This window comes from Tachyglossus aculeatus, chromosome X1 (genome assembly GCF_015852505.1).
Source record: "Tachyglossus aculeatus isolate mTacAcu1 chromosome X1, mTacAcu1.pri, whole genome shotgun sequence".
NCBI lineage: Eukaryota > Metazoa > Chordata > Mammalia > Monotremata > Tachyglossidae > Tachyglossus > Tachyglossus aculeatus.
This window is the reverse complement of record NC_052101.1, coordinates 46,984,450-46,999,102: the sequence shown is the minus strand read 5'-3', so window position 1 is coordinate 46,999,102 and position 14,653 is coordinate 46,984,450. Positions and strand designations below refer to the sequence as shown.

At 44.6% G+C, this 14,653-nt stretch overlaps 1 protein-coding gene across 5 annotated transcripts in view; it reads right to left on the bottom strand.

Annotated features, from left to right (window-relative positions):
• Positions 1-1,417: 1,417 nt before the first annotated feature.
• The window catches only part of RAPGEF6 (Rap guanine nucleotide exchange factor 6), a 295,383-nt gene continuing 282,147 nt past the window's right edge, over positions 1,418-14,653 (bottom strand). For all 5 annotated transcript variants that reach the window (XM_038740784.1, XM_038740786.1, XM_038740785.1 and 2 more), the window contains 3 exons: positions 13,694-14,205; positions 6,512-6,832; positions 1,418-5,005 (listed from right to left, as the gene is read on the bottom strand). In XM_038740784.1, coding sequence (XP_038596712.1) covers positions 4,980-5,005; positions 6,512-6,832; positions 13,694-14,205 — 859 coding nt within the window. In that variant the 3' untranslated portion in view covers positions 1,418-4,979. The remainder of the gene's footprint in view (positions 5,006-6,511; positions 6,833-13,693; positions 14,206-14,653) is intronic.

The window sequence follows — 14,653 nt, the reverse complement described above, 5'->3', positions numbered from 1 at the left end:
AGACAGGCTTTTGTTGAAGTTGTAATAGTATTTGTTAAGCACTTACCATGAGCAGTACTGTACTGTAGTAAGTGCTAGAGTGCGAAGAACATTCCTTAATCCTACGTTCAACCAATAATATTTATCGAGTGTGCTTACTCTGCAGTGCACTGCACCAAACGATATAGAGAATACAACAGAGTTAATAGCCACCATTCCAGCCCTCAGGGAGCTTACAATCTAGCAGGGGAGACAGATGCTACAGTAGCCCACGAGGGGGAAGCAACCGAGTTTAAAGATTTATGATCATAAGTGTTTCGCGGGGAGGGAAGAGGGTGGGCACCTAAATCCATAGAGGGTGAGGCTCAGATGCATAAGGGATGCAGTAGTGAGGGGACATATCAGGGAAACCTTCCTGTAGATGTGTTTCCAGTATGTGAATGAAGACAAAGGACAGCCATCTACGCACAAAGTTGGGGATCATGCACTGGTCTGCTGGATACGAGGGGTGAGGTAGTTCCAGGCAGGAGGGCGGATGTGAGCAAGAGGTAGAAGGGAGGAAAGACGAGAGCCAGGCACAGTGAGTAGGTTGGCACTACAGGAGCTAAAGGGGACGGGCTTGGTTGTTGTGGGATCATGTTCTAGCCAAAACATGGAGTGAAAGCTCATGCTACAGCAGAATTAAGTCATGCTACGGCAGAATTAAGTGGGTCAGAATTTGGCCCTGAAGACTTCAAGCTCACATATATATATATATATATATATATACTGTTCAAAATGGTTTTGGAATTTGAGGAGGCTTCACTCTTGAAGGGAAAATTTTCATAGTTCTAAATTTCTTATCCGGGACAGGTGCCGGATAAGAAACAAACACACTTCACTGAAACACACTTCACCTTCTCAGATATTACTGATTGATCACAAAATTAGGGAATGTTTTTCCTACCCCAATGCTTAGTATAGCGCTCTGCAGAGTAAGTGCTTAATAATACCAGCGTGGCTCAGTGGAAGGAGTACGGGCTTTGGAGTCAGAGGTCATGGGTTCAAATCCCAGCTCCGCCAATTGTTAACCATGTGACTTTGGGCAAGTCACTTAACTTCTCTGTGCCTCAGTTACCTCATCTGTAAAATGGGGATTAAGATTGTGAGCCCCCCGTGGGACAACCTGATCACGTTGTAACCTCCCCAGTGCTTAGAACAGTGCTTTGCACATAGTAAGTGCTTAATAAATGCCATTAATACTATTATTCTGTAAACTCTTCCAAGGCAGGGACTGTGTTTTTTATTTTACTCTCCCAAGTACCTAGTTCACTGCTCTGAATGCAGTAAGAGTTCAGAACGACTGAAGGCAGCTGATTCACCAAACTAGATCTAATGACTCAAAAAGCACAGCGAATCTTCAGTTGAGTAGGTTGTTTATTGATTCCAACAAATTAGCAGATTGGAGAATAAACAGTACTTTTAAACATTCTCTTAACCAAAAATATAACAAATATTTACACTCACTCAGTAAAAATACAAAAAGCATAGAGATACTGTCTTTCTAAAAGACATAAGTGTAAGAGGTATCAAAAAATAGGAGACAAACATTGATTGTTACAGAATACTTTACAATCACTGAATTGTGCAGTACAATTGCTATATGAATGTCATTACAACTGTGCAGTTTTTGCCAATATGCTCACGTATTTAGAATTGTATAATACCAAGCTAAACTGCATTCCATGTATATCAAAAATAAACACAGACCATAAAAAGCACAACTTAAGCCAAAGCTGAACTGGGCGTTCAAGTTCATTTATTAAATATACTGGAAAGCTTTTCTAAAGAGAGAATATCCCTTTTAAAAAAAATCAGTTTTTAAGGTCATTGTAAGTAAATAGCTCTTTTAGAAAATTATTTGTAATATTTACAAAGCTTAAAATGATAGTTCTACTTGTCAACCTCCCGCAAGCAAACTATTTCAGAGGTACATGAGGAATCTGGTTTGGTCTTTCGGAGGAGGTACTGGGAGCCCAGATTCTGTGTGCCTTGAGGGCCCATCCGTTACCAGAGAGCACTTAAGTTCAGGTTCCCACATTGGCTAAGAATCTTAGTCATCTCTTCCCAAAAACTCAGTCTCTTAAATAAGCGGATATTACAATTTCCCTGAAATTTAGCATCCCATTTACTGAATATTTACACTGGCATTTCAAACAGTCACTTTCCCCAACCACAGAACATCCACTTACATCGAATGAATGACCTTACCGAGAAGAGAAACACTTTTGAGCAAATTCTATTGCCTTGCAGGACTGGGAGGAGTTTGGGGATGTTCTGATTCCCCAAAGAGTTCATTTTAGAAAACGAACTGGTTTAACGATTTCTTTACTCCTGTCAGTTTTGAGCATTGAGATGGTTAGTGTTAAAACGTTTCTGACAGACAAGGAGGCCAGCGAGAGGTGAGGCTCTTTCAAAGACAAGGGGCTGAATGACAGAAGTGAAAAGTGAAGGAAGCCAGACAGGGATGTGGAGCACAGGATGAGCTAAGCAAGGGTTTTGGTTGGGTTTTTTTTTTTTTGGCTTTTTGCTGTGGCTAGGAGACCAAGAAGAGGCAGGATTAGAAAACTAAGTTAAAAAGGTGTCCAAGATCAAAAAGGGATATTATCTCTTCAGACTGTACAAAAATCACGACATCTGGACGTTGTCCCTGATCAATGTGATCAGTTGGTCCCAACCAGTGGAAACCACGGCCAGGACAAGCGGACTCGAAACATTCCGTGCATGTCAGAAGCAGCAAAATTCGGGTCAGTCCTCAAAGCATCATTTTATTTACACTAAATGCCTTAAGAAGGGTAAAAGGAGATCGGCAGGAGTTTCATGAACTTCTAGATATCCTGTCAGAGAAGCTGATGATGGGCGGACACCGAGCTTCCCAGGGAAATCCGTTTCAAACAGCTGGTTGGATAAATGGATGCCAGATTTGGATGTAGGTAGACCACATCCATATACCCCTTTGCTTTATTGGAGGAAGGGAAGGACAAATCTATGTTATAGGTTGGACGTTAAACCTAAAAACATTTCATTTTTCAGGCAAAATATATATACATCATTTTCTGGTTAAAAACTACTCCTTTTTATGTCCCTTGATGACCGTAAGGTCTTCGAGATGCGAGTTAGCCTCTGGATCGTTTTAAAAATTACCAAGTGCCCCCAAAGTTATTGGGTTGAGTCTTCTGGTGGCACCCACCATAACTGAGATACACACAAGCCAGTGGATTTCTTCCCTACTCACCTTCCAATTCCTAGCAAACCATGAGTAGGCCTTCCATAGACCACTTTTCTAATTGGTAATTTCCAGATGGAATAATTAAGGGTGCAGGAAAGAGAGGGAGAGGAAACCTAGCCAGAAACCAATGTGTACACACTCAGAGGTGGTTTTGAGGAAAAGATTCTTTCAGGAGCCAATGCCTGAACAGCATTGATCTAGGTAACACACATGAGTGCGTTGGTGATCAGATGTGCCAAATAGCATTTTGAGTGCTCTTTCTTTGGCACATCACAGAACTGAAATAATATAAAATAGACTTTAAAAGATAGTTAAAGACATCGAAAGCTCCCCCGAGGCTGTAAAAATTAGAAAAATCTTCTGGCTTCTCCTGTAAACATGATCATTAACATGTACAATTAAATGTTAAAATACATAAAAACAGATTCATGACCTTTTAGAACATTAGAATGGATCATCTCGAGTGCTAAACCGGGAAGGAAAAAGTGGGGTTGGGAAAGCACAGTTTAAGCAGGCAATCATGCAACTGGGCCATATTTACCATATGCGCAACACACAAAAATGTGGACAATGGCAATTGTTCTGTATGTTCAAGTGAATACACTGTACACGTTCAAATAGTTACCCCACTGCCAAGGGATTAGGTGTATTTTAAAAAACAAACACAAAAATCCACTCTTACTGAGTAATAAAATTTCCAGTTTCAGGACCAGGGATGTGAGACTAGCTATAATCCCACACCAAGTTTACTGGTTTTATAATTTAGCTTCACAAATTCAACTGACATGCTATTGTAGGATTTTCCCTGGGGGAATGATTTAATTCTGTTAAATAATACAAATGAAATTCATTTTACAAGCAATATTTCATACCTATGAATTTAGAAATCTCTCCCCACTAGTTCATTTCTTCACAGGCTGAACAAAAGGCAAAGTTGTTGTCTTTGCCTGCTTTCCCAGACAGGCAGAAGGTGGCAGTATTCCATCACTCCACATACAACCTTTCATCCAAAATGGTGTATTTCACTTCAGCCCTACAGCAAACTTTCCAAAAATCCAAACCATGCTAAAAACATTAATTTTGCACTCAAGTACATTCCCCCCTTTTTTAAAAAAACATACCTATGTTAAACCTTGACCCTTTCGTCAAAGATGATTTACATGACATCGAGCTTTATTTCCTGGCAAAGCACACATCAGCCAATCAGAACACTCAAACACAAAGAAAAGAAAAATCTCTCGACAAAAAGAAAAATCTCATGACAAACGCCCAGTTGATTGAAAAATTATCTTTTAACACCCCACTGCCATGTCCTTAGCTTTCTGCTGAAGTTTTAAATTTGTCCATGAGCGCATAAAGAATATTCTTATTGGAAAAATCCTAATGACAATTTAAAAGCACGGATGGAAAACTCTAGCTATGCTCTTCAGCCTAACCGGTCGGTGTTTCGAGGGGAGGTCCTAGCTTGCAGATGACTCTGCAGACGGCTTTATCGTCAGTGTGGAGGCGGTGAACCTCGGATCAGGATGCTGGATTAGGACTAAAATGGGCTTTCTTGGTTGCTGAGACTAAACGTGACAAAACACGATTCACCTCGTTGCTCACGCCACAGGCAATACAGCTTCTGAGGTTAGTAGCAGCAAGCTGTCAGCGTTCGCCAATAGGATCGTACGGTCCTTCTTTGAACGCCCTGGTGGTCTGAAGTGGTCCGCAAGACAACTTTACCCAATAATTACACAGCCGAAACTTGCTCGCCATCTGGAAAGGAAGGAAAGAAGGCATTGTGGTTAGTTACATCAATTATCTGTCCTCTGGTCCCAAAACACGCACACGCACGCATACACACACACACACACACACACACACACACACCCCTCCCCCCCAACACTCCCCTCTCCTCCCCATACACATGAAATGGTAGCCAGCCCTCAGAATTTGCAACAATAATCCCCCTCAAAGAGAGACTGTCTTTTGTGCCACTCAGAGGCTGCTACACTGGAGATTCTGACCACACCCAACAGAGGAGAAGCTGTAATTTATCTTGACAACTCTTAACAACTCTTCACCAGGATTTCCCTCATTTAGAAAGGCAGAGAATGGTTCAAAAACAGGATCTCACAAGCATTATGTTAATTTATGCAGCTGGTAGGCGCATTTCTGTCCCCTAGCCTTAGTGAATTCAAGTGGAATCATCGCAAGCTGTTTCTCAGATGACAGTAATTCTTGGAATAACCCATCAAGAGCCACAGTGGCTTTTTTTTTTCTTTCAAGTTTTCAATGATCTGGAATTTTTGGCACTTGCGAACTTGTAAGTAGTCTAAAGGCAGGTTGTGGGCTTTGGGCAATGAGATGAGAGTGTCGCCTTGGACGGGGAAATAGGGTGCCTGTAAAGTGATGTCTCCAATCCCGTCAACCATCAGATTATACCAGTGAGGGTCCAGTGGGCAGCACAAACTGGAGGGAGCTTGAAACACTTGCTCCGTAACCCAGTGCCTTAGGGCCAGGGGCTCATTTATGCTGCCAAACAAAAACGCCCCAGAGAGCAGAGCTTTGGCCACTAGAATCGGCCTAAACAAAGCCGGCACCAAGTCAACGTACACTGTCCACAGAATGGGCCATTGCAGGCTCGCCCCACAGCCTGTCTTGTGAACTCGGTGTCCCACAATTACTACCAAGAGCACCAGATCAGACTGGAAGATGTGATGGGGATGGGTCCATTTCAGCTGTCAGCGAAGACCTGAGGCCAGAGATCACAATTCCCACCATTGAGTCGCTTTGGGAAGCAGCGTGGACAGAGCATGGGCCTGGGAGTCAGAAGGTCATGGATTCTAATCCCAGCTCCATCACTGGTCTGCTGTGTGACCTTGGGCAAGTCACTTTACTTCTCTGTGCCTCAGTTACCTCATCTGTAAAATGGGGATTGAGACTGTGAGCCCCACATGGGCAGGGACTGTGTCCAAACTGATTCACTTGTATCCACTCCAGAGCTTAGTACAGTGCCTGGCATATAGTAAGTGCTTAACAAATGCCATAATTATCATTATCATTATTTTATTATTATATGCCTCCAATCCAGATACTTAACCCATAGGAGGCTTTCAGGACTTGTCCCAAACTCATTGCAAAATGCCATCTAGATAGGCATCGCTGACAAAAATGATTGAAATAAACAACAGAAGAGAGAGAGCGCGCGAACATTTGAGAGACTTGATGTTCCACACACACTACTTCATTCAACAGCTACCGCGCAGTGCGTCCACATACCGTCTGCTTCACTATCTGCAGCAGGCAGATCTGCTACTTTAGGATGGGGCGGTTGCAGGTTATGCCACTGAGGCTGAGTTAGGATCTTCGATGGCCCACAGGTCACGGGTTCGCTACCGAGAGAAGCTGATGAGAGTCTAGAGAGGTCGCTATGTACCATCTTTGACCTCTGCACTGCCACGCTATAGTCTGGAGGTTTTAAGTGCGGGTGGTGGGGCGGTCCTTCCTTTATGTCCGCTAAAGAGATCCCCATGTATCCCGGAGGGGTGGGAGGTGGCTCCCTATACCTATCGTCCTTCTTAGGTGAGGTGACACAGTACACTGGCACGAGAAATAAGCAATGGAAATGTTAATGAGGAAATCGGAAATGAAAAAAAAACCATAAACAAAACAACAAAATGTTACAATGGCAAAACAGAAATCGATTAAAAAAAGGCAAATGAGGAACATCGGATCTCTAAGGTCTTTTCACTTTTAAACACAGTTAGCCGACTATAGCCGGGAAACTGCGTCCGCACAGAAGATACGAGGCACTGGTACACCCATGCCTGATTAAGGCAGTTGCATAAGCAAGCCCGCTGCAGACTCAAACCTCCCCTGCAGAAATGCCAGCCCCAAGCCTGCCTTTAAGGAATAACACTGAACACAATATTGAATCTCTCACGACAGAATCTGGCTCTGAAAAGCTGAAAGCAAAAGTTACCCGTTATTTCACAGTTTTGCTTATCTACGACAGATGCTATTGACATCATCACAAAGTGGCTTCCCCTTTTTGCCCTGCTTTCTCAATTACCAAAAAAACAGTTCATTAGAGTCACTGATTTTGAAATAGCTTGTGCAAAGAAGATAATGTGAAAGTCTTTGGGGCACAAATGTGTACAAGGCAGCAATGCTACTGCATAATACTCATAATAATTGTACTTGTTAAGCACTTATTAGGTGCCACACATGGTTATACACGCTGGGATAGGTTCAAGCTAATCAGATTCGACGGAGTCCCTGTCCCACATGGGGTTCACGTACAACCCCCATTTTACAGATGAGGCAGTTGAGGCACAGAGAAGTAACTTGCCCAAGGTCACACAGGAGACATGTAGCAGAGGTGGGATTAAAGCCCAGATCCTTCTGATTCCCAGGCCCATGCCTTATCCACTAGGCCACACTCCTTCTTTAAGGATTATCAATCGACTCTCTGATCTCTCAGTGCTTTAAAAAGTGTCTGTTTTCATCACATAGGAGGAGGCTGTTTGTGGGACAGGGACCTTGTCTACCCCAGTGCTTAGAACAGTGCTTGATAGTAATTGCTTAACAAAAGCTATTGTCATTATTATTATAATGATTCCACAAGACATATTTGCAAGAACTTCAGAGAATATGAAATGTCCTACAAGATCATCATCATCAATGGCATTTATTGAGCACTTGCTATGTGCAGGAAACTGTACTTAACAGTTGGGAGAGTCTAATACAAGGCAATTAGTAGAAACATTCCCTGCATGTTTTTTTTTAGATAGGGACAGTATTTTCTGACATGCTTGATGATATTCTGCCTTTCTTGGTTAGAGTTTGCCTTAAAATAAATGGTAGTTTTGTAGCTCTATGTGGGTTCTTACACGCTAGCAAGTAGCCACCCACTTTGTTCTGCACAGTGTTTCCTGGAAAGCATTCCTCCATTTTGAATTACCTTTATTAGGATGGGCACCCCCCAGCTCCCTGTGAAACTTTGGAGATGACTGGCACGCTTCAGAGCAGGGGGATGCAGAGAAAGGAAACTCCAGAGAAACAGAAGCTCCCAGAAGGAAGACCAAAGCACATGGTGGAAAGGGTTTTGTGGATTTTACTCATGCAAAGTAGGCAGTCACATAGAAAACAATCTTATTCTACAGAATTTCCCAGCAAGTTATAAAGAAAAGAGTTCATGTTTTAGCAATATTAACTCTATCCCTGTTGATTAGTTAAGCTGAGAAATGCCCCCAGAGAAAAACCCATAATCCAGTCTGCTGCAAGAATCCCCACGCAAACTTGGAAAAAGTTCACCAGACCCAAAAGAGTAGTTGCCGTCAACCTACCACCAACATCTGACTGTACCTTAGTGTGGTGGGAGGAGCTGCAGGATTATGGCAGCCATATGTGGGGCTGGGTGAAGGACAGATCATCGTTTAGAGGCATCCATGCTCACACTGACAATTCAGTCACTAAAGTGTCCACTAAACCAAGAAGTAGCGTGGCCTAGTGGTTAGAGCATGGGCCTGGGAGTCAGAAGGAGCTGGGTTCTGATCCTAGCTCCACCACTTGTCGGGTGTTTTCTTGGGCAAGGCACTGCACTTCTCTGTGCCTCAGTTACCTTGTGGGACATGGACTGTGTCCAACCCGATTAGCTTGTTTTCTATGTCATTGCTTAGTACAGTGCCTGGCATGGAATACTTAAGTGCTTAACAAATGCCATTTTTTTTAAAGAGCTCAATATTAGCTTCTGGAGAGCAAAGTCCTGTAGACTGTAAACTCATTGTGGGCAGGCAATGTGTCTGTTATATTGTTATATTGTACTCTCCCAAGAACTTAGTACAGTGCTGTGCACACAGTAAGTGCTCATAAATACGATTGATTGACTGACAAAAACCTCTGCCAGACAAGACCTTGTGAACCAAGGGCCCCTATGCAATCTCCATTGTAAACAACAAATTTCTTTCCTTGCAGTGTTATGTACCAGGGAACCATCAAGGTACTGCAAAAACCACCAAGACTGTTGGATGAAAGGGACTCCGATTGGGAGTATTTGAGCCAGACAAACAAGGCATCAACACACCCTGAATCTCCTCATATCCCTGATGAGAAACTGACAGCTGCCTAAGTCTTGACCAGCAAATCACATTAACAGACAGATGTGACAGGAGCTTGGATGCCAGAGCTGAAGAGATCCAAGGCTAGGCCCACTGCCATAGCAGACAAGGAAAAAAATCTTGTTTGGCAACAACACTTTTTTTTATGGTATTGGTTAAGCATTTACTACGTGCCAGGCACTCTACTAAGCACTGGGGTAGATACAAGCTAATCAGGTTGGACACAATCCATGTCCCCTATGGGGCTCTGTCTTAACCCATTTTACAGATGAGGGAACTGAGGCCCAGAGAAGTGAAGTGACTTGGCAGGGGCACAAAGCAGACAAGTGGTGGAACCAGGTTTAGAACCCAGGTCCTTGTGACTCCCACACCCATGATCTATCCATTAAACCACACTGTTTTTCAAAAAGGATATATCTCCCAGTCAGGGAATTGGACAGTCTCCCGCCTGATGGGTGGGGATATTAACCACTACACTAATACCCTCTTGAACAGGAGAACTAAGAAGTACATCCAGTCCTGTTTAATTTACTCTACACAGCTATGCTCAAAGATACAAGGAGGAACCTAGGTGCTAGAGTTAGAACACAATAAGACATTTCCCAAAGGATCAGAAACCCATCAGGCTGTGAACATCATCAGATTAGTTGGCAGGGATAAGTATGCCCAAAAAGCCAAGGAGAAATACAGGTGATTATAAACTGCTTTGGAGAGTGAGTCCAGAATGACAGAAAGACCATAAATCTGAGGAAAATCAAGGGAACAGCCTGAACCAGAGAAACCCTGCAGACAACCAAATAGATTCACCAGCAAATGGAAGTGAATGACATTGTGAATTTCTCTTTCCTATGTTCTACACTGCCAGAGATGAAACGGTAATAATAGTGGTGGTGGTATTCGTTAAGCACTTATTATGTTCCAAGCACTGTACTAAGCACTGGAGTAGACACATGATCATTAGGCCTCACATGGGGCTCCACAGTCTAAGTAGGAAGAAGAACAGGTACTGAATCTCCATTTTGCAGTTGAGGGAACCAAGACATAGAAAAGTGAAATGATTTGCCCAGGGTCTCGCAGCAGGTAAGTGGCAGAGGCTGGATTAGAACCCAGGTCCTCACTCCCAGGCCCATCCTCTTTCCACTAGGCTATGCTGCTTCTCACAAGAAGTGATAGATCAGGAAGTAGAAAATCAAATCAGGGAAGCTAGCATATCTCTTGGGAGCATGTTGACATAGTACCAGGCTTAAGATGGACTGAAGTTCTATAGAGCTATAGTTCTGCCCCATCTTAAACATATTTCAGAGACCTGGACCCACCCCAGTGCCATATCCAGCTTCTGGAGCAGTTCCTTCTGCTGCACTTGGCAACATTCTCAGCAAAAGGCATGTCTAATTCATGATTTGTGGGCTGTGAGCCCTTTCTCCCGCCAACCACCCACCCACCCACCCCACCTATCAGGGTGCCCAGTTCCTAGGTCTTGCCCCAGAGCAACTGTTCTCCAGAGGGTCTTGGGGTCATGCTGCTTGCAGCCCCCATGCTGGACTTCTCTAGACTGTAAGCTCATTGTGGGCAAGGGAATGTGCCTGCTTATTGTTATAGCATACTCTCCCAAGTCCTTAGTACACTGCTGTACACACAGTAAGCACTCAATAAGTACGATTGACTGAGGACTTCGTGGGGAGCAGCAGCAGCCCCACACGAGTTGGATTACAGAGTTGGGAGAGGGGCAAGCCTCCATTGTCCCTCTCCTGCTCCTGTTACCTGAGGCAAACTCATCTGGGTGAGCGTGGGTGCCTCCCCCTCCCAGTCTGCTTCCCTGGCTCTTAGTTTTTCTTTCTTTCCTTTTCTTTCCCTAATCTTGGGCCCCTGAACCTGCTCCCATGGAAGACCTTCCCCCATGGTAGCTGAGTGAAAATACAGTTCCACTCGCCAATTCTATTTCCTTTGGTTAACAATTTGCAACATGTGCCCGCTTATGGATGTATCACCCAGTGGTTAGAACACAGGCCTGGGAGTCAGAAGGACCTGGGTTCTAATTCCAGCTCCATCACATGTCTGCTGTGTGACCCTGGGCAAGCCCCTTAACTTCTCTGGGCCTCAGTTACCTCATCTATAAAATGGGGATTGATCAATCAATCAATCAATCGTATTTATTGAACATTTACTGTTTGCAGAGCACTGTACTAAGTGCTTGGGAAGTACAAGTTGTCAACATATAGAGACGGTTCCTACCCAACAGTGGGCTCACAGTCTAGAAGGGGGAGACAGAACAAAACAAAACATATTAACAAAATAAAATAAATAGAATAGATATGTACAAGTAAAATAAATAGAGTAATAAATACGTACAAACATATATACATATATACAGGTGCTGTGGGGAAGGGAAGGAGGTAAGGGAGGAGGGGGAGAGGAAGGAAGGGGCTCAGTCTGGGAAGGCCACCTGGAGGAGGTGAGCTCTCAGTAGGGCCTTGAAGGGAGGAAGAGAGCTAGCTTGGCGGATGTGGGGAGGGAGGGCATTCCAGGCCAGGGGGATGACGTGGGCTGGGGGTCGATGGCGGGACAGGCGAGAACGAGGCACGGTGAGGAGGTTAGTGGCAGAGGAGCGGAGGGTGCGGGCTGGGCTGTAGAAGGAGAGAAGGAAGGTGAGGTAGGAGGGTGCGAGGTGATGGAGAGCCTTGAAGCCGAGGGTGAGGAGTTTAGAGTGTAAGCCCCGTATAGGACAGAGACTGAGTCCAACCTGATTGACTTGCTTCTATCCCAGTGCTTAGAACAGTGCTTGGCATATAGTAAGTGCTTAACAAGTACCATAATTCTTATGTATCGTGGCCAGCAGAACGAGGGTGGCATGATTGCTTTGCATCAAGTGGCAGGCCAGGATCACAAATAACAGAATCCTTGAACACAGTCGGTCTCCTAATCGGAAAGCTCTGCTCACCTCAGACCAGCTGGGCTGGATGTGTGGGGAGAATGGACAGCAGCAGAAAACCCACTGTGGAATAGGGAACTGATATGGGGCAAACAATAGGCAAGGCTTCGCCACGCGTCGGCTGTCTGACCTTGGACAAGTCACAATTTCTCTGAGGCTCAGTTACCTTATCTACAAAATGGGGATTAAGAGCGTGAGCCACACGTGGGACATGGATTGTGTCGGACCTGATTATCTTGTACCTACCCCAGTGCTTAATACAGTGCCTGGCTCACAGTAAGCACTTAACAAAGAAGATGATTATTATTAGGTTCACTAATTATAGATGTCCTCATTTTGCATGCAGAGAAATGCATGAAATCCAAGCAAGACTGCACTCTAAAGAGGGAAGAAGTGGGGAAAGAGAGAGGGACACTCACATGCTATGGGAATGAGTCCCACAGCCAAGTAGCAAGAAAATGAGTTGGTAAAGATTACACAGCAGATTTAGGGCGGAATGCCAAGGAGTGGGAGTTGGAGGGAAGAGGTAGACTTTTTTTCTTAAGGGGCCAAAAAGACTCATATAGAGTCCAAGATGGTTGCCCTGTTGATAGCATGGTTCTTCTAAAGTGACATCAAACAGTTGTCCTTCCAACTTCCTGGGTAGTAGTAATTAAGTGGTTTTTAGCAAAAAGAGACTCCTCCAATTGGAGCAAACTGCTTTCTTAAAAAAAAAAATCTCCTTTTGTTTAGGCTTCTCAGCCTCCTTTGCAGGATTTATAGGCCTGATCCCAGGGTCTATAAAGGTTCTGCCCTCTGGCAATATTTTGTGAGGGGTGGAGGAGTGGAGGGTGGGGAGAGGGAAGGAATTTTTCCACCAACTACAAACACATCTAGCCTGGGGGTCAAGGAGAAGCACAGAAAGCAATAGAGGGAAGGAAATGTGTGCCCATTTTCCTCATTCTCTGGGCCCATGGGACATTGGAGGTTCTGGCTTCAACCTCAGGAGAGACAACAGACACTTCGCACTTCCCTCCTTCAAAATCCTCCAAACTTTCATTGGGAGATGCTGGGGGTAGCCACGTCCAATTCTCCAAACTCTGGGAAGAGTCCTGAGTGAGGGGAACTCGAGGTAGATAACTTGAGCAAAATGGGAAAATGCAGAGAGGATCCACAAGTTCCTTCAGGGAAAAATTGGGAGGCATTGCCTTTTGCATCTCAGAGCAGCAAAATGCTTCCTGTTACAGAGCATTACAAACCCTGGCCCTCCTCCCACCCAGCTCCCAAATTAGAAAGCCACAGCAGCTCAACACATATTTAATGGCAAACACATGTAAACTGGGTTGAACCCCTCCAAGCCCTAGGATCTGCTGTCATGTTCAAATTGCATCGAACTGCCAAATGGATTAAGACCCCTTCCCCAGCTCGACTTACCTATCAAGCCCTTTTCTGTGCTTGAAGTAACGGTTTTATAAACAGCCTCAATCCCCAATTTAGAGTTCAGACCTTCCGGCCGCTCCGCTGTCGAGTTCTCCAATGCTTTCCGTTTAATCGTCCCGTAATTCGTCTCGTACGTGTCCGACAGGGAGCTTGAGGATGCCCAGCTCTGCCGGGACTGATCAAGCACCTCCCCGTCTCTGGGCTTCCGGTTTGTTCGGGAAGAGCCTCCAGGAGACAGACGGGGATCTTCAGTGCAACAGTTGGAGGGTTCCACCTCGGCAATGGGGCCATCTAAGTGCGTGTGACGGTAGGCGTTCAAGAGATCCCAGCTCTTCTGGTTCTGAAGGTTCTGGAAGTTGTCGTGAGAGCTACTGGAGCACGAAGTCCAGCTTCCCCGCCCGCTGTCGGCAGCTTCTATGGTGATGTGTTCGTGGGAAATCTCTTCATTGCTCATGGAAGGCACAACAGCCAAGCCTCGCAGTGTGGGAGGCCTGGAGAGGGACCACCTAACATGGGAGACACAAACACATGCTCAATGGGAAGCCAATTCTGGGGTTATGGGAGAATGATGCCTATTTTAAGACCACCACACTGTCCACAGTTAGAACAATCTGAAGGGAAATGTAGTGGGTTAAATATTTCTTAGAGCAGAATGCCCAAAGTAACGTTCAGAAGATGTTACGAAGTAAAACAAAAGTCAGAAAGAGTGAATCCTCTTCCTTTTCGATTACTTATTTTGTTCATTAAAATAAGAACTAGAGATCAATATTGAAATACTGACTAAAAGGGACTAAAAGGTGGTGCTTACTGTGTGCAGAGCACTGTACTACGCGCTTGGGAAGTACAAGTTGGCAACATATAGAGATGGTCCCTACCAACAACGGGCTCACAGTCTGGAAGGGGGAGACAGACAACAAAACATGTGGACAGGTGTCAAGTCATCAGAACAAATAG